Raw genomic sequence first — 27,114 nt, 5'->3', positions numbered from 1 at the left:
GCAGGGGTCTTGGGTCAGGTCTGGAAGGCCAGCCCGGGTGCATGGGAGAAACTGCCCCAGGACGGTTGCTCAGGTATAAGCCTGGCAGATTTCCAGCCTGAACTTTGCCTGGGAGTCCTCCGGGGAAAGTGGGTGGGGAGGCTCACATCTGGATTCTCTGGAGTTTCTGAGCCCTGATGCCATGCTTCTCCACCTGTTTCTCCAGCAGCTCAGTTTCCGAAGTTAGGGACCTCCCTTTTCCTGTTACCCATGTCTGAGACCAACTCACTGGGCTTTGGGTCCCAGGACTGGTGGGTGCAGGTTATTTATGGGCCCCTCCTAAGTGGAAGACACCCTCCTGTGTTTGAAAGGCTGAGCGCTATTCTTGCTACATGGAACATCGAAAGATCCAGCCAATTCTAGGGGCTCTCCAGTAGCTTCCAGAGCGCGAGCAGGTCTGTTTCTGAGCTCCCAGGTTTGTTCTTCCATCCAAAAGTGATGAGAAATATTCCTGGTGAAGAATACTGGCAGCCCGCTAAAAGCCGGTGATGCAGTAAAGATTTGCAGCTCTGTGGTTTTTCAGCCCAGATGTGAAAAGCTGGAACGCGAAAACCTTAGCAGGCTGGTGCACCCTTGGCTTTCCTGGTTGCTTTTCCAGTGGTGACACGGATGGACATACACATCCCTTTGGCAGATGGAAACACAGAGGGCACATCTGTCAAGGGGCCGTGGAAAGCCCAGCGGAGGGAAGCAGAGGCAGAGCCGAGAAGAGGGTACCCCAGCATCCATAGAGATGAGCCCAGGACGGGGAGCAGGCAGAATGTCCGTACTGTCCCGTGGATCCCAGGCTTCCAGGGGGTAGGCATGTGGACCTCAGTCCCAAGTAATCTTGCCCCCAAGGGTTTGACAGAATAGGACCCAGAGCTGTAAGGCACATGTTATAAAAAGTGACATAGATGTGGACTAAACTTTGCTCTCTTTTTTTCACTTCCTGGATCTTGAGGATGCCCTGAATTCCTCTGGTCCCTTCTTCACTCCGCACTTTACTAAGCACGAACCCCAGGCATCGGGGCCATCACGCCCCCTGAACTGGTATCTTCAGCCCGGGCTGCCTCTGTCAGGGGAGCAAGTCCTAAAAAGGTCCGACCTGCCCTCATTCACCTTCCCTGCCCCAGTAGAAGACTGTTCTGGAGACAAGAATGTCCAGATAAACACCTCACCGTGGAAGGGAGTGTGCCTTGGTTCTGATCTCTCCTGTCTTTGCTTTTGGGTGGAATGGGCATCATTAACCTCTGTCGTGAGTTGACTGGGTCTCATTAGTTCCATGTGTTCTCGCTTGAGGGCAAGGTGCTATAGGGTTCAAAGCTGCAGACTTCATTCTCTGTTCTGCCACGGATGGATGGCTATGACCTTGAACAGGCCATATGTCCTGTCTGGGTTTCTGACTTCTCATTTCTAAAACGCTTTGGTTGACTTCTGAGATCCCTACACAGTCCTGGTCGTAGAGTCGGAAGACAGAGGTTTGTGTCCTGGTGGAAAGACTGGGTGAGTCTGGCCAGGACCCTTAACTTTTCTGAGCCCCATCTTCTTCCTGTATGAAAATAGGACATGGGTAACACCAGGTGGTCGGTCTGACCTGGTGGTTGTCAGGATCAAAACCAGCCAACCCGGGTGAATGCTAAGACCAGTGAGACTGTACGATGTTATTCCTCAGACGGCCGGCCCATGATACAGGGAAGAAGAGGGGGCACCAGGTGGGGATGTGTGGCTGGGGGAAAGAATGGACAGGCTCAGAGCAAGGACCAGTGTCCTGGCCCTGGTTGAGGGTTGGTCCGGTTCCGTGGGGAGAGACGGAGGCAGCAAGAAGGGAGCACGAGGACTTCAGGCACCTCGAGGGTGGTTGGAGTCTGTGTGTGCCAAGAGCAGCTTTGGCCTCACTGCGGGCGGCCACGTGTGCGGCCAGAGCAGTGTCCAGAGAACCATGAACCAGAGCCAGGTGGGCAGCGAGGGGACGAGCACGGGCCTTGACGCAAGACAGTTGAGTTCTGATTTCTGCTTACGTTTCTCTTGGAGCCTCAGTTTCCCTCCGACTTCAGCATGCCGGAACAGGATCCCACACCTTGTTTGCGGTGAGGTGTGAGTGAGATCAGCTCGGTCGGGGGCGCGGGATTGCTTAGCACAGCCTCGGTGCTTGCTGGACACCCGCCCCCGCCGCCCCTTCCCTCCTCCTCCTCCTGCCTTGCGCTCCTTCTATCTTCCGAGAGGCGCCGGGCAAAGTGGGTGAGGGCCCAGCCTTGGTTCAAATCCTGCCTCGGCCTCTTGCTAGCTGTGTGACCCTCTCCGCACCCCCATTTCCTCTTCTGTGAAATGGAGAGGATGCTGGTGCCCCCCTCCTAGGGTTGCTGGGAGGGTTAAAAAGGTATTCTTTATGAAGTTCTTAGAACAGTGCCTGACACGCCGCAGCACGGTCTAAGTGTTAGTGCTGCTCTTACTGTCCTCTAACCGGCAGGCACAGAGTTAACAACAGCTGGGGGACACAGGTTCCTCCCCCTACCATGTGGCCACCCGCTTCCTGCCAAGGAACATGGGGCTCCATGAGGCCTAAGCTCCGGGGTTTTCTAGGCAAGGGCCCTGCCTCTCCCAGGAGAGAGGGGACTCAAAGGCAGAAGCAAAGGGATCCCGTCCTGGTGGCCTTGTTCTCGCCTCCCCGTCCCCCCCCCCCCCCGAGAAGCAGAACGGAGCAGAGCAAGTGACCTTGACTGGCTCGGACAGTTACAGATATGCCTTCGTCTGCCAGGCGAGCCTCCTGTGCGGTCTCCACGCTGCTGGGAGCACTCCGTCCCGGAACACACCCCGGCGGGGAGGAGGGGATGCCTTGGAGGCAACAGACCCCCTCCATCCAGGCTCGTTCGGGGGTTAAGCAGGGCCGGGTCTGGGGACTCGGGAGCATCTGTCCCCCTGGCGCTGGGGCTGAAGGAAGAGGGCAAGGGGACGCCTGCCCAAATGCCCCTCGGCCGACTTAGCACCGAACAAAGCAGACAGACCTAGAATAAGAAAACAAACTAGAAACACCCCCCACCCCCCCAGGATGCCCAGTTAACTCTGAATTTCAGATAAACATCAAATCCTATTTTAGTATAAGTATGTCCCATGCAACATTTGGGATATACTTACCCACAAAATTATTTGCCGTTTTCTGAGATTCAGCATAAAATATGCCATCCTATATTTGACCTGGTGGCCTGACCTTGTGATGGATGTCACTTGGTAATGGACAGGTGCCATCCCCTCTCATTCAGCTGTGCCTGGCAGGTAACATAACCCACTGGCAGGCAACTTAACCCACCGTTTATCCACCAAGGTGCCAAGAAGGGAAGTGGTTTGCACAAGGTCACGGTGTCATGCAGTCCCTGGCTGAGACGAGTGCACTCAGCAGTGTCTGACCCTACACCTAATTCTTTCTGATAGATCAGGAGGGGGGGGGAGGCTGTCCCCAACCCTGCCCCCTCCCAATCTCCAATTGCCCCAGGTCACAGCTGGCCGACCTCCTCCCAGCCCCAGATCCTTCACCTGGGCTGGTGGTTCTCCCGTGAGATAGTGGATTCCAGGCAATTTGCAACAGCGACCATCTCTCTTTAAGTAGTTAGGACTCCAGACTTGGAAGCAAGGGTCCTTGGAAATCACTCAGGTGAGCCGTGGAGTAGAGGGGGAGAGGGTGGGGAGTGTTTGGGGGAGATGGGGAGCAGCTGGCTAACACCCTTGGGCTTTAAAGCTTTTCCCTGCAGGCCTAGTACCCAGTTTCCTTATAGGAGCCCCGGGGGGTGGGGGTTGGGGAATGAAGACACACAGGAACTAGGTTGAAATGCAGATTCTTGTGCTCCCCCCAGGACTACTGAATGGGTGCTTGGGGGTGAGGCCCAAGGTCTGCATATTTAATCCCGCCCCCGGTCCCCACCCCGGGCTTGCAGTATACCCTGAAGCTTGAGAACCGCTTGGAGGCGAGAGGGCCTTTTGGTTCATCTCTAGAAACCCAAGGTCTTGTCTTGGTTCAGAAGCTGAACCAAGAGAAACATCTCTGAGATTGTTTTATTTTGGCAAGCAAAGGAGTGTGGGTAGGAGGATTTCAAGGCTCCTTCTAACTCTAAAATTGTCTGGTTTCAAGGGAAGGGAATATTGTCATCATATTAAGGATTGGGAAGTTGAGGGCCTGGGGAGACCAGGTCCCCCTAGAGACCCCTCTGCAGGAATGTAGGGGACTGTGTCTCGGTACAGCAGAGTGAGGGCAGAGTGCCCAAACCATTCGGGACTCTGGGCTCACGGGACATCTCACCCATCCCCAGTGTCGCTCCGGGAGCTACAAGAAGGCATGGCTACTGGGTTTGAGAAACCATAGCAACAGGCAAGGTGGGGCTGCCTCTGTGATGGGCTTCAGAGGTGCACAGAGTGAGTAGATGACCCAGGTGACAGTCTGCACCACGCCCCAGAGTGGGTCACAGGGGAGGCGTGTGCCGGTCCCAGAGTGAGAGGCCCAACTGCCCAGGCACCTTCCTTCCCTTCTCTCTAGCCACGATGCACGTGGCCTGCACGTCATAGCCTGCGGTACCACCGAAGAGACCTGACCTCATCTTGCACCCCAAGATCTCGACACATGTAGCTATGGGGAGGGATGAGCTGGGGGCCAGGAAGGAGGGCCCGGAGGCCACAGCTCATGCTTTGGGTCTGTAGCCCTGGCCCCTTAGGAGACACCTCCTGGAGAAGGTCCCCTAGAGGGCCTGGAGCATTCAAGCATTTGAAGGCTCAACCCCTGTGAGTTCCTAAGCCCCTCAATAAGAAGGGGTGTCCTGGCAGCGAGGTCCTGAAAGGGTTCCATGATGAACCCCCGACTGACCGCTCCCTGGGGGAGCTGCCCCCCCCCCCGCCAGTAACCCCACTTCCTTTTCTCATGTCCATCACCATGAGAGCCTGGCTTAGTCAGACAAGTGGGGTCGTCTTGTCATACCGCCAAGTAACCAGTATTTCAGCCGAAGGGACCAGTGCTGATGCTTGCTGGAGGTAACATGGGTCCTTTCTCCCAGGTGACTCCAAGGTGACTCTATTTCTTTCCCTTTAGAAATCAAAGCAGTGGGTACCTGGGTGGCTCAGTGGGTAAGCCTCTGCATTCGGCTCAGGTCATGATCTCAGGGTCCTGGGATCGAGTCCCGCATCGGGCTCTTTGCTTGGCAGGGAGCCTGCTTCCTCCCCTCTTTCTCTCTCTCTGCCTGCCTCTCTGCCTGCTTGGTCTCTCTCTGTCAAATAAATAAATAAATCTTTAAAAAAAAAAAAAGAAATCAAAGCAGTTTTACTTCCCTAACTACAACATAACAGTCTCCTTGTATATGTGGGAAATGTAGAGAAGTATCGTGAAGGAAACAGAAGCCACCCCGAATCCCACCGCTATTAAACCTTTGCTGTATTTTATTCCGGTTTTATTCTTACGTGCATATACATTTTTAAACAAATTGCTGTGGTACTACAGATCTTATTACTGTTTTTTTTTTTTTTCTCTTATTGAGCCGCAAGAACTTCCTGCCATTACAGTTCTTTGAAAACGTAACCTTTCATGGCCACGTAATACGTCATTTTATGGGTCTCTTCGTTGAACCCCTCCTGTTGTCAGAAATGAGGCTTGTTTTCCTTTATTTATTTATTTTTGTACATAAACAACGCTACACCAAACCTCCCATATGCGTAAAGCTTGGGGGTGCCTCTTGGTATTTTATTTCCCGGGCAGCTGGTGCCGTTGGCGAATGGGGAAGACCTGTCTCGCCATCTCTTTCACGGTGTGGTGTGCTATTACTTGGAAACATGTTTTCTATTTGGGAGGCAAAGCAGCGACATCGTATTGCTTTAATCTGACCAGTCAGGTGGATGTTTAGGGTGTGTTTATACGCCTGAGAAAATCATGTTCGCAGCAGAGGCGGACAGGGGTCTTACACCCTCTTGCGCGTGACCTTTCTCGTGCCTTTGACAGGTCTGTACCTGTCCTGCGTGCACAAGCTAATGCGTTTTTAACACGTCTCTTAATTAGAGTGGAGTCACGGGTGTCACCTTTCCCATCATTACCGGTGTCCGGGTCGAGTGTCGGCTTTGGCGGGCCCCAGGCTCTGGAGTCCCGGTGGAAAGTCAGCCGTGAACGTGACCTAAGGCAACCTCGCCTTGTCTTGTTGGCTCCCGGGGAGCCCAGCCGAGTCCTGCGATTCCGCCCCAAACACTGGATCTCTCTGAAAATGTCACATGCTTGAGCCGTACTGTCAGTTAACCCAAAGGGCGGCCTCGTTGCTGGGTGACGGGGGCCAGTGGACTCACTTTCCTGCCCATCCAGGGCAGCCCCGGGGGGACGCAGCCGGGGACCTGTTTTGGAGAGGCCCGTGTCACTGCTGGCTGAGGTTGACGGGTGCCTGCGTGACTCAGCCCCAGAGCAGGAGGCCCCACAGCCAGGGGTCGACCAGTTTCCGTTCTCCCAGAATCCTGCGGTATTCCGTGTGGTGTGGAAGGCTGGGCTGGGCAGGCCTGGTCACCTCCAGGCTGGCAGTGTCGATGACCTGGCAGCAGGAGCCGTGGGTACATCTGTCGTGAGGACCTGGATCGGGTGCCTTTGCGGGGTACCGCGTCTGTCCCGGGGGCATGATGCGGTCCTGGGGCTCTGTCCTGGGCTCCTGCTCTCAGGCCTCTGCCCCGGCTGTCACAGGTGCCCGGATTCTTGCCTCCCGCTCTCCCTCCCCGTCCCTACTTTTACTTCTTTACCTTCCTGATTTCTACTTAGCCTTCCAGCCTCCAAACCTCTGGGCCTCCAAGGCCAGGTGGGGAGCCTATTCTGAGTGACCTTACTGGATCCCATAATATCGCTGTGACTGCGGCATGACGTGGCCAGGTCCCGGGTCTGTCAAGCCTGTGTGGAGGGCACAGAATGTGTCTTTTTCATCCTTCAATGCCCAGAGGCTGGTACGGTATATGGCAAGTTTGGAAACCTTCTGATGGCTTCCGCAGCTCCCGCTCATGCCCCACAAGCCCTCCCCCACTTCCCTGTCCATCCCTGCTCCACACCCTCCCCTGGCCACACGGACCCCCGTCTGTCCCTGCAACATGCCAAGGTCCAGTGTCCAAGCAGGACCTCCGAACCTGCAGCTCCCTCTCCCACTAGGACATTTCCTTCTCCAGTGGACAGCCACACAGTCTTCCTCAGGCCTCCACTCAGATGTCCCCACCTCCGAGAAGCCTTCCCTGACCACCCTGCCTGGGCCGTCCCACACCACCCCCAACACATCTTGGTGGAATGTATGTCACAGCAATCCCTGAGGGCCACATTCCCTTGTCCACAAGATATCTGTGTCCCTGCGGAAACACACGCTCCCAGAGATCAGTCTGCTCGCGGCTGTGTCCCCAGCCCCTGGGGCCACACCTAGTGTGGAAGGAGCTCGGTGAGGCTGCGGGCGCACCCCTCTCTCGTGCTTTCCTCTCTGCCTCTCACACCTCTTCGTTCTCTTCTCCACACGTTGATGGACTTTCTCTACGTTCTCACGCACATGCCAAACCACGCTGCTCCAACCGGGAGACCCACTGAGGCCCGGAGCTCTGTTGGTCCCAGGAGGAGGCTGCATCTGGCTCGGCTGCACCCCTCTTGGTGCCGGCAGGGGAGGGGATGGCTGCGGTGACACGTATACAGGGACCGGGTCATGGGGCAGAGTTTAGGGAGGGGGCTGGGCAGGCCACTGCGAGCCATCCGTGACCATGGCTTTGCTTCCAGTGCACTGTCTGATGGCAGATACGTCCCCTAACGTTCCCGGGCCCCTGGGAACATCCCAGCGATGCTCACAGCCTCACAGGTCCCACTGGGTTTCAGCACTGACGGTCAGACCCCAAGTGTCCGAAGATCCACATAGATGGGGACTGTGTGCTCGCTGTTGGCTCGCAGCCTGGTCTCTGTGCTTCAGAGGCTGCTGATCAGGGACTTCCTGGGGCCCCATCTCCCCCATCCTTGGGGCTGGTTATGGGATAAGTGCCCAGGGCATGAGTCAGGACCTTGAGGGAGCTGGGGGCCCCTTGAGATTAAAGGGAAGGTTCTCAGAGGTGAACCTAAACCAAAGAGGCAGGAATCGGGTTCCTCGTCCTGACTCTGTCCATAGCTAGCAGTGGGTCCTGCGGGTCTCGTCCCTCTGTCAGTTGCTCTAGATCACCCCAGATGCCCCTTGGGGCAACAGGTAGGAGTCATGGGAGAAAGGTGGGTGGGAACGGAACCGACAGCATGTTTTTATGCTCCTCTCTCTCGCTGTGTCACTCTCTGTTAAATCAATCAATCAATCAATCAATCAATCTTTTTTAAAAAGAAAAAAAAAAAAGAAAAATGGCTGGAAAGGGTAGGCAGTCAAGTGCCACTGATGATTTTCTCTGGCTGAAAAAGTGGTTTTATTTTATTAAAAAAAAAATAGGCTACTTTTTAGAGCAGTGTTAGGTTTCTGGAAAATAAAGCAGACAATGCAGAGAGTGCCCATAAGCCCCCTCACCCTCAGTTTCCCTGTTAGTGACCCTTGCCTTAGTGTGGTCCATTTGTTACAATTGAGGAGCTAGGATTGATAGTATTACGTTAGTATTAGTGGAAGCCCACAGTTTATGCAAGTGTTTCCTCTTGGTGATGTACAGATAGGTTTGGACAGGTGGTTAGTGTTGGGCATCCACCACCATGGTATCATACAGGTAATCTTACTGTTCTAAGAATGTCCTGCGCTCCACCTGTCTATTCCCCTCCCATCCCTCCTAAACCCCCTCTTTTGGAAAGTCTAACCTTTTTACTGTCTCCATGGTTGGCCTTTTCCAGAATGGCATAGAGTTTTTCACTTCTTCCTTTTCTTCCATGTGCTCTTCTGTGTTGGTACAATGCCCAAGTATTATGTTCCCCCTCCCTGATCTTACCTCTATTAATATGACCCGCGACAGACAAACAGGTGCACACATCTACATTAGCCACACCTCTGTCTTCCTGCTTCTCCAGGTTCGGATAACCACCCACTCCACTTATACCTTCAGGGAAGGCTGCCCCTCCCCAGTGGGAGAGCTCTGGGGACTGCACGGACTTTGTTGACTTCTGAAGGCCAGTCCACGCCTTTGTAAATAGCCCCTTTGTTGGATTCCCTTCAAATAACTGGGTTTGGGTGGGCTTGGGTGGGCCGTGCTCACCGGCTGGGATCCAGACTTGAGGAGTTCTTAAAGACTCTTGAGCAAGGAATGACGGCAGGGGGATGCTACGGGTTAAATGATGTCTCCCCAAAATCATATGTACTCAGATCTGATTACTTCATATCTCAAGCCCTCGTATTTCAGATTACGACCTTATTTGGCGATAGGGTTATTTTAAATGTAGCTGGGGCTTGTTTTAATCAGATGTGGTGAGACATGCAGACACAGAAATGACTGTATGAAGGAAGATGTTTAATACAGATCTCTAGAAACAGGAAGTGTGCAAGCCAAGCAGGGAGACACCAAGGACCGTCAGGGGACAGAGGGACCGACGGGAAAGTGCAATCAAGAATCTTTATTGTGGGTTTTGCAGGAGGAAGGGGCAGGGTTGGCTAGTTTGAATAATTTGGGCAGGCTGTGGGTTGGGGTGGGGGGTCCCCTAGTGTCTAGTCCCTGGCCCTGGTGAGAATTCCAGACTGCAAGAATCTGACAAAAAAATGTGGATGGGTGTGTGGACTGGGACTGGATGGATTGCTTAGCAAAAATGTGCTTTCAAGCTGGTTGATTACTGTCTCTAGGAAGTGGCGGACCCTGGGAAGGGCCCCAAGAGATCAATGCTAAATAAAACACAGAAACTCAAAAACATGATTCAGACAAAGGTCACTGCAGATGTAATTACTTAGGATACGGGCCCAAGGGTGGGCCCTAAACCAGTAGGACTGATGTCCTTATAAATAGGGCCAATTGGGGCACACGCCAACAGGGAGAAGGCGGAGGTCACGGCGATGTGTCCACAGGTCAAGGAACACCAAGGATGGCCAGCAAACCCCCAGGAGCTAGGGTTCAGTAGCCTCCAAAATGGTGTCCAGCCGTCAGTCAGATTTTATGATGTCAAAGCAAATCCCTCCGCTGCGTTTGATTAAAGGGGAATAAGCACTAAAGGTAAAATCAGGCTCTTGTTTATTTGATCGGGTGTTCTCTGCTCCCTGCCTCGAGCAGGCTATTCCCATAGCTCATTAACAGAGGGTCTGACCATGTTCCAGGCCCTGAGCTAAGCAGCCCAGGGCAGCCCCACCCATTGGAAAGACAAAGTGAGCCGCAAATGAACAGATGAAATCAATTTTAATATTTTATTGAACCAGCAGATCCGGAAGGTTAATTTTTTTCAACCTGTCGTCAGGGGAAAAGTCATTCATGAGATCTTTTCCCATTGTGTTTGCACACGGAGTTTTTACAGTCTGGGGTGTATTTGACACCTGCAGCACAACTCAGTCCGGACTGGACACATGTGACCTTGTCAGCATGTGACCAGGGGCTACCCCAGGGGACGGCAGAGCTCTAGGTATGTTGGTGTTGTCCAAGGAGTACATTTCCAGCCAATATCTCCCCTTCGGACAGGTGAGAAAGCCAAGGCACAGACAGGTTAATGTAGTTCTGCCCGGGTCACTGGCCAGAGTGGAGGTGTGACCCGGAGAGATTGGCTCCAGGATCTCCGTCCGTCATAGGCCCCTGTGCAGCTTCTCAACTGCGGTGAGCCCAACCTCTCGGGTCCAGAGCCTCTGCTTTGGGCTCAGAACCAGACTTGGTCATGGAGCTTTCCAGATTCGGAAGCTGGCCTGAATCACCTGATCACCCGAGTGTCTCCGCAGAAACCGGAACAGACGAAACACGTATGAAAACGAGTTCGGCTGCAAGCGGGAAGGCCGTGGCAGTGATCCGGACGAAAACTCCGCTCTCTTGGAGGGTGCGCTCCAGAAAACTCAAGCTCAGCTTATGGGGTGATCTAGTTTATCTTTCTTCATTTTCAGGTAGGAAACTGACTCAGAGATCGAGTGACTTGTCCAAAGTCACACAGTGAACTAGTGAAACGCAGACAAAGGTCTAGCCCAGCCCCCCTCCCCAGTTCCAGGCTGCCGTACCCTCATATTGTTCACCAGTCACCAGATGGGCATGTGGCACAGTGTCTGAGAACTCAGGCTTTGCATTTAGAGACCCCACTCCTTGAACCCTGCTCTTCTATATACTAGCTGTGTGAGCCAGGGCAGATAACTAACCTCTCTGTGCTTCAGTTGTCCTGTGTGTAAAATATGGACAATAATATTCATAGCTTGGCACAGCGTCTGGCACACCGAAAGCCCCTAATGAGCACCAGCTGTTATTATTATCAGCCGTAAATCTATGCCCGTGTCGCCTCCCCGAGGACCCCAGTTCCAGAGGCTCACGCTGAGCATCCAATATGTCTCAGTGTGATACTGCTGTGGGTCCTGGGAACTGAGGGTCCATTCCCAGGCGGGGCTCTGCCTCTGACAAGATTACTGTGTGATCTTGGGGGCTGTGTTATAGGAAACTATTCCTGTACCAGATTCCCACAAAATTAAGGCCTTAAGGTCATACAGATCTATGATCTTACAGTTCTGTGGGCCAGAAGTTCAAAACAAGTCTTGCAGGCTGAAATCGAGGTGTCTGGGTTCCTTTGGCCTTTCCTGGTTTCCTGTTTCCCCACATGTGAAAACAGAGCCTTAGGTAAAGGTGAGGACCTCTCTGCCTGCCCAGGTTGTTTCTAATGACACCCCTGTCCCTCCCTCCACCCCCTGACCTATGGTCACTTTCAAACATCCCACAACTCAGGGCAGGTGGAGGACATCATGATGAAGATGATGGAACCAGGACAGGTAGTGGACATCATGGTGGAGATGGTGGAACCAGGACAGGTTGGGGACATCATGGTGGAGAGGGTGGGCATGGGACAGGTGGGGGACATCATGGTGGAGACGGTGGAACCAGGACAGGTTGGGGACATCATGGTGGAAAGGGTGGACTGGGACAGGTGGGGGACATCATGGTGGAGATGGTGGAACCAGAACAGGTGGGGGACATTGTGGTGGAGATGGTACACATGGCAGAGATGGGGGATATCATGGTGGAGATGGTGGAACCTGGACAGATGGAAGACATTATGGTGGAGATGATGGAACTAGGATGGTTGGGGGACATCATGGTGGAGATGGTGGACATGGGACAGGTGGGGGACATCATGGTGGAGATGATGGAACCAGGACAGATGGAAGACATTTTGGTGGAGATGATGGAACTAGGATGGTTGGGGGACATCATGGTGGAGTTGATAGAACCAGGCCAGGTGGTGGACATCATGGTGGAGATGGTGCACATGGGACAGATGGTGGAAGTAATAATGGTGGTGATGGTCAAGGTGATGGCAGTGACAGTGATGCTGGTGGTGGTAGTGGAGATGCATGCATGCCTTTGCAGAGAAAGATTTTCAGCCCTCAGTGATCATCCCTGCTCATTTCTTACCAGGAGGAGGACAGGCTGGGGAAACGGCACTGTGAGTCTGTCGACGTTCTATCCTCGTGCAGTGACTAATGTGGGTGTCCTGAGGTCCGGGGCTGCCAGTCAGGCTGGAGGGTAGCATAGCAGAGTCCCAACCCTGGCATAGGACTGACTGCTCTCTGCTGCCCATTCTACAGAACCTGGTCTGTGGAGACAGTCCCAAGCAGGAGCCCTTGACCTGATGCTGCGATGTCCCTTCCTCTGGTGGACGCCAGCTGATTACTTAATCAGACAAAGTGTCTGCGGCTGAGACAGGGGGACCATTGGGAATTTCCCTGATGCCGCAGCCCATATTTAATGAAAGTTATGGTGGAGAACAAGGGCCAGCACTATAGAAAATTAGAGCTGGTGTTCCCAGCACCCCGCCCCCCCTGCAGTCCATGCAGGGGTGCCTCCCTGCAAAATCTTCTTCTGTGACACCAAGAGGCTGTAGCAAGGAGCCATGGGACCTGCACCTTCAGGTCCGATAAAAGGGAGATGTGGGGTGGGGTGACAGGTGCAGATACCTTTGGATCTAACCTTCTACAGGGCTGCGAAATCGGGAAGCCGTGTCTGGAAGTCTGACCCGGCCTGTGAAAGAACGCGCTGCTTCTTTCTGTCTCCTGCTTCTTTGGATTTGGAGTTCTGGAAGCCAGCCCCTGGCCCACAGGGAGCCCTCTGACCCCAGAGTGTTGGAGAGGAGAGTGCTAGGAGGGTGAGCTCTGGTCACAAGCAGTGGGACGAATGCCCAGGGGTCCCCAGAGGGCCTTCATGCTGGTCCTTTTTCCAGAGATGGGAGGGGAGGCTCCTTCCCTGGGAGCTGTTGCTCTGGCTAGTTTGGCTGGAGAGAATCAGCCACACTCTCTCCCCAACGCTCCTTGACACTGGGGCCTTCTCACACCTGGAAGCATTATTGTAGGTTTTGGGCAGGCCGTTTGCAGAAGAACCACTCCGAATGGCCCATGAGTCCATGATACAACATTGAGTTCTACTCGTCGTCAGGGAAATGCAGATTACATCAGCAGCTATGCTCTTTTATGGCTTACGAGATCAGCCAAGACGAACAAGTAACAAAATCCATTGTCACCACAAGGGCAGGGACAGTCCTCGGCTTGTGGGAATGCATCGTGGGGAGATAATTAAGAATGTGTATACAGATGCCCATAGCGGCCTTGCTTCTAGTAAGGAAAAAACGGGAAGGGCCCTGGGATTGCAGAAGGAAATCATGGCTCAGCTACACAGTACAGTGCCTGCAGCCATTTAAAATAATATTTGGGGGCGGGAGCGCCTGGGTGGCTCAGTTGGTTAAGCGTCTGACTCTTGATCTCAGCTCAGGTCTCGATCTCAGGGTCGTGAATTCAAGCCGTGCCTGGGGCTCTGCACTGGGTGTGGAGTCTGCTTAAAAATCAATCAATCAATCAATCAATCAGTAAGACATTTGGTAATGATCTTGGTTGGATGGAAAGATGTTCCCAGTGTGCTTACCTAACAGAGCGGCAGAGTATATTTCTACCTGGGTGATATCTGTACGCAGATGCTCAGAAGAAATTGAGAAAGGTATAAGCCAGCGTGTTAAATATGTATGTGTGGGTCCTTTCTGTTCTTCCAGTGAATTCGTAGGCTTTGCCTACGCGGAGTTGGGAAAACAAAACAATATATTTTTAATGACAAAAGTACTTGGAAGAGCTTGTCGTTGGTGTGGGTGAAGCAGGTCTGGGGTTGGGTGGGGAACGCTGGCTCAGCGGGGAGGGCCCCAGAGATCCTCTGGCTGCAGGCCTGTTGGTTGGCAAGGGGCAAGAGATTAATCTCAATCTACCATCCGCTGTGTCACCGTCTATTTCGGGAGAGTGGCAGCTCTTCACCCTCTCCAGCAAAGGTGTCAGCTGCGGGGGAGGAGTCATCAATCAAGGGGACAGAGCAGCAGCAGGCCGGGGGGGCCGAGCCATCCCGCAGAAGGAAGGAGGCCTGTCTCCAGGGGACAGTTCCCGCGGGGCAGGGCTGCCGGACGGAGCTCTCTGGCCCCCTTCGTGGTCAAGCCACTCAGGATTCAGTTTATCGAATCAGAGAGACTGGGGCCCAGTGTCAGTCATAGGCTGACCCCCGGGGCCAGGAAAGGGCCACACATTTTCATGAGGTCCCCAAGGAGTGGAAGGGGATCGCCCAAAATTGCGATCTGGGAGCAGCCTCCAGATAAGGAGACGGGGGATGAGAGGCCCAAGGGCAGCAGGTGACTTATGTGTCACACATAAGACACCCGGAGTGGGTTGAGTTGTGTCCCCCCAAGAGATATGGCCAAGTCCTGTGAAGGGGAACTTATTTGGAAAGGGTCTTTGCTGAGGTAACTAAAGATCTCGAGATGAGCTCATCCTGGATTTCGGATGGGCCCTAAATCCAACGGCAGGTGTGTTTTTACAAGAGAGAGACGTGACAGAGGCAGAGGGTGGGGACATGCTGTCATAACCCGAGGAATCTCTGGGGCCACGAGAGCTGGAGGGGGCCACGCCGCATTCCCCTGCCCTCGAGCCTTCGGAGGGAGCCCGGCCCTCCTGGCACTTCAGCTCCAGGCTCTGCCCCCCAGAACTGGGAGGGAATAAACTTGCTTGAAACCACCTAGTGTGTGACAATTAGTTAGGGCAGCCGTAGGAGAGGAAGACAACACCCAGACCCTTGAGCATGACCTTGAGTGTTCTTTCCACCAAGTACCCTGGGCAGGGGCTGCGGCTGGAGACAGCACGGGCTCCAGATCGGGTCTGCACATTCACTGTACAGCCTCGGCGTCCTGATATGAACCACTGGGGGCTTAATATCCCCTGAAGTAATTTGTGCAAGCCCCTTTAAGGCAATAAGGGTGGGTAACGGCCAACCGCCCAGGTCTGGAGTTAGACTGCCTGATCCCGAATTATGGTTCTACCATTTCTCCGCTGCAGAACCTTAAGCAAGTAACGCAGTGGTTCAGTTTCCTTACCTGCAAGCCAGAGTCACCATCGTACTTGTCCCAGTGTCTGCTTTGTGGGTTAAAGCAGTGTAGACAGTGCAGGATGCTTAGAAGGACACTTAGCCTGTGGTAAGACTCCAGGGGGGTTAGCTGATGTGCCCCCACTACTTGTGGGGGGCTTTTTGTTCCCACAACATCGTTCCTGAAGAGCACTGCAAGCTTCCACCTCTCAAGAGGGAAAAGCACGGGAAAAATACATAAAGGTTCTCTTTCCTTGGAGGGAGCAGAGAATTATCTGCTGATGAATTTGGGGAAAAGGACTTTGGTCCAGCATCATCAGCCATTAGGGGGAATGGCCTGTCTGTCAGGGGTGATGACTTAGGAAGCTCCTTGTGGTGCACCGCTCAGCCATTTTCCCATCCTATCTTTATTCATACATTCATTCAAAAATATATTTTGAAAGTTGCAGATACTGGGAATACAGCAGGGAACAAAACCAGAGAAGCCTGACCTCACAGAGCCGACACTGGAGTGGGGAGCATCAGAGAAGCAGAAAATAAACGAATACATATCTAGGCAATATGGCAGGTGTGGTTGGGTGTTTTTGGAGAAAAATAAAGCCAGGTGTGGGGGGTGGAGAATGATCGTGAGGGTGGTGAGAGCATCTCCAACAAAGTGACACCTGGGCAGGGGCCCTAAGAATGTGAAGGAGTGAGCTGGGTAGAGGGAGCAGGTGCAAAGGCCCTGAGGTAGGCCGGTGCTTGGGGTTGTTGAAGGAATGGCAAGAAAGGTAGAGTGAGGGGTTTGGAGGGAAGGCAGTGAGGATCTTGGGTTGCATTTTGAGAAGGATGAAGATGCTTGAGAGGGAGGGGTTCTGAGCTGAAGAGGGATGGGATGTAAGTTTTTCCGTAAAACACTTATGGCTAATGAAGGGAGGATTGGGGGTTATCTGTGGAACCCCACATCTGTAAGAAGTAGGAGGAGTTCACATCTTTGAATGCACTTCACTGAAGAAGGGTGAAAAGTCATCAAAATTGGTAGCGCCCAACATTTTTGCCACTAAGAACCTATTAAGTTACTGTTTCCAGACCCCGGCGTTGAAAGGTGTTGTCCACCACACACCTGCGTGTTTGACTAACAGCCCCTACGGCCTCATCACAAACAAGTCAGTGGCTTCTGATCGGTTTTCTGACAGATCCGCAGCCCGCCTTCCAGACCCTGGCTGGGCATCACACACTGGGACCCTTCCCACCTAGACATTTCTGACCTGTTCTGGATTTTCTTGGTTTTTGTGATATTTGTGCACCGTGTGCCAGGCTCTAAGCTGGGAACTGTGGGTGCAGATATGGTGGGCAGGGCTCCCCACCCTGTGGAGGATGTATGGAGTTTCAGAAAGGAGAAGCCTGACTCAGGGAAAGGGAGAACGTAGGTAGCATTCAGGGCAGACTTCCCGTAGGAGGAGTTTCCTGAGTTTTGAACAGGAATTGACAAACCTCCTCAAAAGGGCCAGAGGGCAAATCTTTTGGGATGTGTAACTACTTGAATCTGCCATTATAGTGGAAAAGGCCTGCAAGCACGTGGAAACCAATGGGCCTGGCCGTCTTCCGGTATGACTTGACTCCCAAAAATATATGGGGCGGGGGCATAGCAAGAGCGGTGTGGCCCCAGAGCTGTTGTTCGCAGACATCTACTCTTGAGGAATAAGGACATGACCTCCCCCCAGCAATGGCTCCAGGTGGAATGGGAAGTAGAGAGCACAGACAGCACCCCCCCCCCCCGAGGCAGCCGCAGACCCGGGGTGGTCTGTCCAGGCGTCCCCAGGCCCTTCCAAAGGGAGGACGGTGAGCGCGGCGCCCTGAGTGGTTCTTAACTTGAATGGCTTACAGAAGTTTCTCTTATAAAATGTTGACGAGGATATTGTGGTGATGATGATGCTGTATGTTTTGAATGTTCTTACGGGGCAAAGTTATAAGCTGTAGTCCTGCGTCAGTCTCTCTGTTTCTTTTCCTCCTCTCCCCTCCCCTCCCCTCCCTTCCCCTCCCCTCCCCTCCCCTTTCCTCCCCCTCCCACCGTCTCTCGCTTTCCCTTTCTCTCTTGTTTTTCTTTCTTTCTCTCTCTCTTTTTTCTTTACCAGCATATGACATCCCGAGGACCACAGCTCTAGACTGTAGGCTCTCACAAGATCTCTGTCACGGGTAGGGAGTCTTGGCCCCAACTCTGGCCATGCCCCTCACTCTGGGTTGCATCTGGGACACGGGACAGGCAGAAACCACCGCCCAGAGGCTGCACACTCCGACGGTTGCACAGGAGTCAGGGGGGGACGATGAGTGACGGGGCTCACGGCATGATGTGTCCTGTCTCATTACAGCTGCCGGACAGTTGTGTCCGTGTGAAAATGCTGCTTCAGCTCCTGATTTAAATGGGATTTTTTTTTTTTTTTTTAGATTTTATTTGTTTATTTGACAGACATCACAAGTAGGCAGAGAGGCAAGCAGAGAGAGAGGGGGAAGCAGGCTTCGTGCTGAGCAGAGAGCCTGATGTGGGGCTCAATCCCAGGACCCTGGGGTCATGATCCGAGCCGAAGGCAGAGGCTTTAACCCACTGAGCCAATGAGGTGCCCCTTAAATGGGATTTTAAAAGATTCTTTAAAGACTACCACATTGCACTGACCAAAAAAACAACAAAAAAATTTTTTTTAATGTCTTAATTCAAATTCTCAGTTCCTGGTCATGATTCTCCCGTGACCCCACACTCAGCCCACAGGAAATCTGACAGGGACCATCCTTTGGGATGATACCGTCGCTAGGGGGCGCTGTCCTATTCCTGGTGGCGCGTCTACCACCCACCCTCGCTTTTGGATTCCACCTGTGCCCCTCGCCTGCAAGGCCTTTCTCATTCCACTGGAATAATCCTTCAAACTCAGAGCTGTTCATTCGTTCCATAAATGTTGTTGAGAACGCACTAGACCTTCCAGACACCCTCTTGCTTCATTCTTTACATTTGTGAAGCCCTGTAGATCCCCAGCGGTGAATTATCTTCCTTTCCAGTGGCCTCATGTATTTTCGGTTTGGTTCCTCTGCTGGATTGTAAACGTCCTGGGGCCAGGGATGTCACTTCCTTCGGTGCTACAGACAACACGGGCAGACGGAGGAAGCACAGGCTTCAGAGTAAAACAGACTGAGTTCAGTGCAGCTTGAATTCCGGCTTTCCCATTGAATAGCATGTGAATTGCCAAAGATTTCTGAGGCCCGTTTCTTCAGCTAGGAGTTGAGCATCTCCCAGATGATGTAAGTGACAAATGGCGGGCACTAAGGGGCACACACTATATCGGAACACAGCAGGTGCTTGGTACACGGTCCCCACATGGGCGTGTCCACGTTTCCCACTTTAGGGCATGGGTTGAGGGCTCAGGACGTCGTAGGTGAATTATACTGAGTTGGGAGATTTGCATATTCATTCTTGTCAGAAATCTGCCCAGTGTGTCTCCCATGGGCTCTTCCAGCGCTGCTCTCCTTCCAAATGTTGAATCACCAGGGAGCAGCCCTTTGCAATGTGGCTGCAAATCCCTGAAGAAAGGTCACATGCCGGCTTTTTAGGAGATGATGGCTTTTATTTAAAAAGAAGGAGCAAGCCAGTAAACACATGAAAAAATGCTTGAGTCGCTATTCATTAGAGAAATGCACATCAAAATCACACCCACCAAAAAAATGAGATACTACTTTGCACCCCTTAGGATGGGTCTTATTATTCTCTTTTTAATATGACCTAACAAGCATGGGCAAAGATGTGGAGAGACCCGATCCCTTGTGTGGAGCTGACAGGAACGTAAAATGGGGCGCAGCCACTGCAGAACACAGTAGGGAGGTCCCTCCAAAAGTTAAACATAGAATCACCATATGACTGAGTAGTTCCGCCTCTGGGTATATATCCAGAACTGCAGGTGGAGAGTTCAACAGATACTTACATGCCAATGTTTGTAACAGAAGTATTCACAATAGCCATGGTGGAAACAACCCAAGGGTTGCATCAGCCAACAAAGGGAGATGTAAAATGTGGTGTATCCACTCCCTGGAGTATTATTCAGCTTAAAAAAAGAGGGAAATTTCAATACATGCTACAGCCATGGAGGGGCCTTCAAAACATCGTGCCTGGTGAAATAAGCCAGTCACAAAAGGATACAGAGCGTGTGGTTTCACCTCTATGAGTAGCCAAGTTCATAGAGACAGAAAGTGGGACAGTGGTTAGCAGAGGCTGGGGATGGGGGAAGGGAAGTTATTCTTTAATGGGTACAGAGTTTAGGGGATGAGAATGTTCTGGAAACGAGAGTGGTGATGTCTGTACCACGTTGTAACTATACTTCACGACACCAAATCGCACACTTAAAAACAAGTAAGGCAGTCCGCGCTATGTCCTGTATGTTTTACCACAACAGAAAGTACACGGAGGCGGGTCCTCTGGGTGGCTCAGTCGGTTGGGCAGCGGACTCGATTTCAGCTCTCGTCAGGGTCTCAGGGTCAAGAGACGAAGCCCCTGCATCAGGCTCTGTGCTCACGGGGGGAGTCTGTGGGAAGATTCTCTCTCCCTCTCCCTCAGCCCCTTCTTTGGCATGCTTCCTCTCTCTCTCTCTTTCTTTCCCTAAAATAAATAAATCTTAAAAAAAAAAAAAAAGGATGCAGAGGAAGAAAGAGAAGGAGAGAGAGGAGGAAGAAGAGGAGAATGGAGGGAAGATGGAGGAGAAGGGGGAGAAGCAGAAGCCGCCTCCTTTGCGGTCGGAGAATGGCTCTCAGCGTGCAGATCGTCCATTTTCCACACTGCTGGATCCTGCTTTGGTGCTGAGCTCTTTCTGCCTCTCTTCGGCATTCCAAATAAGTAGAGGAAAGAAGACCGTTTCTTTTGAGTTCTCGCGCTAGACCCATAGAATTAAAATATGCCCCTCTCGCTGCGGCAGAAAAGCACGAAGAGCATGGTGACGGTGGATTTTTGACTGCCTGGGCAGTTAGGCAGACATTGTCCGCCTCTGAGGGTGTCTTGGGATGAGATGAACATTTGAATCTGTAGGCTGGGTGGAGCAGAGTGCCCTCCCCAGTATGGGTGGGCCTCATCTAATCAGTTGATTAGAACGAACCAAAACTGACTTTCCTGTGAGTAAGGGAGAACTCCTCCTGCCTGAGGGCCTTGAGCTGGGATATGGGTTCTTGCCTTTAGACCCAAACTGGAACATTGGCTTCCTGGGTGTTGAGCCTGCCAGTATTCAGCCAGGAAGTACCCCACCAGCTCTTGGGATCTCCAGCTTACTGGGTGCAGACCTTACCCTCCATAATCGTGTGAGCCGATTCCTTATGATACATCTCTTTCCTTACACACACACACACACACACACACACACTCTCTCTCTCTCTCTATTGGTTGTGTCTCTGGAGAACCTTGACTAATACAGGGAGCCTCCTCAGATATCTGGAGTCAGGTGTGGGTATAATTTGAAACCTTAAAAATCTGAATAAAAATGAGCGCTGTCTTTAAGCGTGAATGGTGGCCAGGCGCCACGGTAAGTTTCCAGATGTCTCCTCATGTCATGTTCACAACACCATCACCAGGCCACTGGGGGGAGCGGGGGGGGGGGCATCCCTGCGCATCTGCATTGAGAGCTATGCTCCTGACAAGGGAGACCTCTGCGGTCCATCTAGGTCAGGGCTGGAGAAGACAGGAGAGTTTGGGGAAAGTTCTGAGCATCTCTTTAAAAGACAGTCTGCATGAAAGGAGCTTGTTGTGAGATTCTGGGTGAGGCTGGGCAGCCCTGGGAGTCCAGGTGGGCCGGGTGGTGGTCGGCGTATGGACTCGAGCCAGGCTGGCTGGGTTCAGTCTCAGCTTGGCCATTCCCCAGCTGTGTGGCCTTGGGCAAGTCACTTAATGTCTCTGTTCCTTGTTTGGATCATCTGCTAAATGGGGATAGTTGTAGCAGGCTTGTCATTGGGCTGGCGTGAGGATCAAACTACCTAATATATGTAAAGACCTAAGAGCAGTGCCCAGCACACTCAAAATGCTGTGTTAGTGTGGGCTTTTGTTCACTGATCTTAACTCAGACAGCTGAGGAGATGGGGGTCAGGAGGGGAGGGAGAACATTCCAAATCAAGCAGGGACATCCCAGGGACTCACTCCCTCCCCTCATGGGCCCATGCCCTATCCCCCCTTTCCACTGGCCCTGCCCTAGTGCCCCTGCCGTTAGACGGAAGGTTCTCAGGCCAGAACTGTGTCTTTCTCTTCTTCCTTCCTTCTCTCCCTCTTTCCGTCCTCTGCTTCCTTTTTTGCATCCATCACAGCCTCTAGCATAAAACTTTACCTGTTGTGTGTAATGCACAAATCAAAGAAAGCCATTGAATAGCTAAGCTCAGTCACCAAGAGTGGTCCTGGCATAGAAGGTAACTTCCTTTGCCGGGCACTTTCCCCTAAAGTTCTCAACCAGAAGGACTTTATTGCCCTTGCCCCCACGTGGCACTGTTGGGAGACATTTATGATGGTCCTACTGGGTGCAGGAATGCTGGTAAACCTTCTGCCCCACATCGGATCGCCCTCCCACAACACTTAACTGACGCAAGACGTCAGTACTGGCAAGGGTGAGAAACTCTAGTCTCGAGTAAGATTGTGGAGGAGAGAAGATACACCCAAGGTCAGATTGTCCTGGGACATGAGCAGCAGCGCCCTGCCCCCCTGCTGAGCCTTGTCTGCCGGGATGACACTCTTTGTCCGACTCTTCTTATTTCTGTGCCTTTTGTGAGCTAGGAAAACCCATTAAGACAGTGTATCTCATCGGGCTAGCTCCAGGTGTGGTTCTAGAGTCTCCCACGATGGGTGGGTTGGTGTGCAGTGGTTTGCAAACAAGCCTGTTTCTTCTAGGTACAGAGAAATGTGGAATGATATTCTCCAAAAGTGTCATTTTGTAAATGTGTTTAAAAAAATAAAAAAGACCATTGTGGAAATCGGAATGGACTCAAGGAGTCTTGGCGAGCAGAGGTTGGATTTAAAGGGCAGGCTCTGGGGGCTTGTGTTGTTGCGTTGTGGGTGTTTTCCAGTGACTACAGCTTATCAAAGGCAAGAACTGCTAGGAAGGTTCTCTGGGCAATAGTAGTGACTTGGTACAGATCTGAAGATTGCAAATATCTTGCAATTAGGAATGGCCTGTGCTCCATTGGAGTTCATCTTGTTTATGTTCATAACATCCCTGGCTGTGGGCAGGGGGTTGTTTAGAGGAGGCTGGCCAATTGATTTGTCCACTTTCCATTGAAGAAAACAGGGAAGCCCAAAGGAACCCCAATATGACTCTGTCTTCAAGTTCTCCTAATTCTGTTCAGATGCATTTAAAAGGCTCATAAGTAGTCAACGGAAGATTGGCTTCTTTAAGAAAAAGAAAGTCAAAAGCGAGCCCAGCATAAACTAGAGAACCATGCAGAGCTCTCGTCCAGCTCTTTCCCGGGGTATGTGAGGAGGGCGCGGGATCAGGGAGAGGAGGAACTCGGAGTCTGGTTGCCATGGCAACGGCTTCCACGGGGAGAACAGCATCAGTGGGTTTGGCTGTACATCACAGAAAAGACAGGCCAGGACAGAAGGAAGGAGGAAGCCTCTTCTTCTGAGCTGGAGGAGGAAAGAGATACAAACCAAGACCTGAAGGGTGGTTGCAGGTTTGCTGGGCAATTAGCGAGGCTGCTCTATGCTCCACGGAAGCCAACTCCCTTGTGAGGCGTGAAGAGATCATTCTGACTTTCATATAATTCTGGAGATGGATAGAGGGCCAGCTCTTTGAAATGGAAGCCCTGACAAAGAGAGCAATTGTGGGTTTTCCTAAAAGTTGAAAGGAAGCCAGGGGAAGCGGAGGTTGTAGACAGCTGAGCTACATGTCAAAATGGTGTCCTCAAGTTTCCGGGAAGCTGAAGGCAAGCTATGAAAACTCTCTGTGCTTCAGTTTTCTCATCCATAAAATGGGCATGCTCGTACTACCTACCTCGTGAAATTGTGGCAAGAATGAGGAGTTGGTATGTTTGTAGCACTTGGAATAGAGTTTGCACGTACTGAGTGCAATACGGATGCTAGTTTCTACTGCTTTGTCTTTCTCTCCTCTTCCAGATCAGAAACAGAAGACCTGATCTCTTTATGCATTTTAAAGTGACACATTTTCTTGTATGTGAAGTTTGTGAAATCATGGAAGCAACTTGACTTTGTATACAGTTCATATTGTGTATCAGTCAGGGTATGTAGATTACACTTGGTAACAAATAGCCTTTGAGGGCTGACTGCTCACACAAGTCTCTCTTTTGTTTGTGTCCTGGAGTCCTCACATGGCCTCACCTCTGTGCACATGCAGAGAGAGAGAGAGAGAGAGAGAGAGAGATATCTTTGGGCTGTTTCTTCCTCTTCTTAGAAGGACACCAGTCCTATGAGATTAGGGCCCCACTCTTCTGACTTTCTTTAACCTAATTATCCCATTATTATCTCTAATTACACCCACACTGGGGGCTAGATCTTCAACAAATGCAGGGGTGAGGGGGACACAATTCAGTCCATAACAGGCTAGGTGCTGGAGGTGGGGTCTCTGTTCAGGATATTCATTTGGAGACCCTGGCAAGTCTGGGCTTCATCTCAACCCACGTCCATGTGTCCCACCTCAGTTCATACTAAACACTCCTTTGCCCACGCTGCTGCCCCTGGCTACACAGTGTTGCTGAACACTGAGCTCTTTGCCAACTTCCTGCCTCCTCTGCCTCAATTGTTCTTCTGGGACTGGTTCTGTTTCATTCTCAGGATCTTTGCTGAAACGGTACCTCCCGAACACCCCATCTAAAGATGACCCTCTTTCCCAGACACCCCTCGTTTTACCCTAGTGTGTCATCTTCACATTTATGTATTTTTTTTAAGATTTATTTATTTGAGAGAGAGAGAGAGGAACACGTGTGCATGCATGCAATGGGAGAGGCAGAGAGAGAGGGAGAGAAGCAGAATCCCGCTGACCACGGAGCCCAAAGAGGGGTTCGATCTCCTGACCCCGAGATCACAAACTGAGCTGAAATCAAGAGTCAGATGTTTAATCAGATGTTTAACCGACTGGGGCACTCAGGCGCCCCAACATTTATGTATTTCTTGATCTACTCATCAGTTGTCTACACCTAAGCTGCATTAGGGCAAGGATTTTGTTGAGGTCACTGCTGTATTCCCAGGGCCTAATGTGTGGGAGATACTCAATAAACACGCGTTGAAGGCACGAATGTGTGTCTGTCTTCCAGGATTTATACTCTTTGAGATTAAGGGCCCCCCCTTTTTTTTTGCCACCAATTCCTTGGCACAAGATAAAGTGTCCACTAAATGTGTGTTGAATGAATAAAGGAGTGTGTGGAAAACCATTGGCATGGTGCTTGGATCTTCATGCCTCAGGCAAGTTTTCCTTTAGACTCCCTAGAAAGCAGGAGGGTGTGGACCCCTCCTCCCTGCAGTCCTCCGAGCTGTCCCTGTACTTCACTGGCTGGCAGATGAAATGCTTTATTGTACGTGAAGTGCTTAGACCAGTGTCTGGCCTCTGGTAAGCTCAAGTTAGTGTTTCTCATGACTGTTGTTTTAAAGCACTTTCTCACACGCACTCAGCAGTCAGATTTTCCTGGACTGGAGGGGGGAAACTTCTTTTCGGATCAGCCAGTCTCCAAGTGAAATCTTAAAGGGAACCTCAGTACATAAAACAGAGGTTACCAGGCTCCTCTGGGCATCGTGAGAGAGAGCGTCCCAGAAGCTTGCCAACTCTCCAGGGAACCTGCATTTTAAAGCTCTCTTCAGGTGATTCTGAAGCTCACAGAAGCTTCACAGCTTTGGTAACTGCTGTTGGAAGGCCACCTTCAGAGAGAGCCCATTTTCCCCCGCTCCCGTGGAGGGAAAACCCTTGTAGAGTAGTGGAGTTGTGTTCACTTTTGTCCTGAGGACAAGGGGAACGGCATATGGCCCAGAAGGTGGTACTCCAAAATGGAGTGAATTTCATCCGTGGGCACTTCCCCCCGCCCTTCCATTGACACCCCGCCCCCCACTTCCCGGGAGGCCAGGTGGTACCCAGGTCTGGATCAAGGTCTACAGATGCTCTGACCCTAAATCTCCTTTTGCGTGGCCACGGGGTGGTTCAAAACCCAGTTCCATATCTTAGAGCGGGGCGAGGGAGACCAAGGCCTTCTGTTTTTCCCATGGGGATTCCTCTGGGGCTTTTTAAAAAGTTAAATTCCATTTTAATCAACTGCCCCCTCCCCTTTTGCTCTTGGGGTGTGTGTGGGGGGACACTCTCACTCTGCGCTTGGCAAACCCTCGCCCTGCCAACTTTTAGGCTGGCCCGCAGATGTCTCTCTCACCCCGCCTGCTTTTTCCACAGGCCGCGAGGAAATCCAGTGCTCCCTGCCCCTGGGAAACAGGAGGATATTCCTGCATGAGCTGTCCGAGGCCAGCTTCAGCGAGTGCAGGTTCAGCCTGTCGCTCACGGACCTGTTCATCATCATCTTCTCCGGGGTGGCCGTGTCCATTGCTGCCATCATCTCCAGCTTCTTCTTGGCCACCGTGGTGCAGTGTTTCCAGAGATGCGCGCCCAACAAGGACACAGAAGACGAGGACGAGGATGAGGACGACTGAGGCGCCCCCTCCCTTCCTGGCTTGCCGGAGCCCAGGCCGGGCTCCTCTCCACTCGGAGGGGGAAGAGGGGAAGGGGGAAGCTAGAAGGAGTCAACCTTTGGCAGGGCCCAGAGAAGCCCCTGCCCCTGGCCATGCACCTGGCGTGCCCGTAGCCACGCCCCGGCCACGCCCCCGGCACGCCTAGGCCACGCCCCCGGCCGCCCTCTGGGACCTCCTATCTCAGAGTTTAGAACCTGCCCCGAGGAGCTCAGGAAAGATTTCAGGGGGGACCTGCCTCCCCGCCCCGCGGGAGATGCGAGAATGGGGGAGGAGACGGCCGGTCAGGCTTCCCCGCTGATGGCTGAACACCAAGTCAGGCGGTGTGGACGCTTGCCGTTCCCGCCGCCAAGCTGGTTTGTGCACCTGTTCTGGGCCTGGACTCGCAGACGGAGCAGCGGCCCCCTCCACCCCGCGGGATGCAGCGGCTCGGATGGGGACCCGTGTCCAGGGCCCTGTCACCGGGTTTCTCCTGCTGTAATGGGCTTCAGCAGCCTCGGGAGGTGCAGAGGACAAACCCCCATTTGGCTACAGGGGCACGGAGGGGAAAGCTCAGGCCAAGCGGTGTTCGTTGCCGTATTTGGGTAGACAGGTGAGGAAGACTGACCGGCAGGACTCACCCTCATCCTCGGCCTCAGGAAGCAACTCCTAGAGGAAGGACAGTGGGTCATACAGTCTGGAGGACCTCTACTCCCCGTCACTCTGCCCCCCGAAATACGACCAATCGTCCTCCTTCCTCGGCCCCCCAGTTCCAGTCCCTCCTCGGCCCATTAATGCCTGACCCCGTCTCTGTGCTGGCCTCGGTCTGGACTTGTCATCTCCAGAACTTGCAGCAAACTGTCTTCCAGGCCAGGATTCCAAAAAGCAGGTTGTACCCGACCAACAAAATGTTAAAAACAAAACCAAACCAAAAAAAGCAACGAAACCCGGGACTTGGCCTCTGAGAAACGTCCCTCCCTCCGTGGCCTTAGGGTGTGTGTGAT

The 27,114-nt window shown here is 52.4% G+C and overlaps 1 protein-coding gene across 1 annotated transcript in view; it reads left to right on the top strand.

Moving 5' to 3' along the window:
• Positions 1-26,887, top strand: part of LRRC38 (leucine rich repeat containing 38) — a 28,441-nt gene extending 1,554 nt beyond the window's left edge. The window contains exon 2 of the mRNA XM_082685406.1: positions 25,842-26,887. Within this exon, the coding sequence (XP_082541532.1) occupies positions 25,842-26,095 (254 nt within the window). The 3' untranslated portion in view covers positions 26,096-26,887. The remainder of the gene's footprint in view (positions 1-25,841) is intronic.
• The last annotated feature ends 227 nt before the right edge of the window (positions 26,888-27,114 follow it).

The sequence above is a fragment of the Mustela nivalis genome (genome assembly GCF_964662115.1).
Source record: "Mustela nivalis genome assembly, chromosome: 10".
Lineage (NCBI taxonomy): Eukaryota > Metazoa > Chordata > Mammalia > Carnivora > Mustelidae > Mustela > Mustela nivalis.
This window is presented reverse-complemented; position numbering and strand designations above follow the sequence as displayed.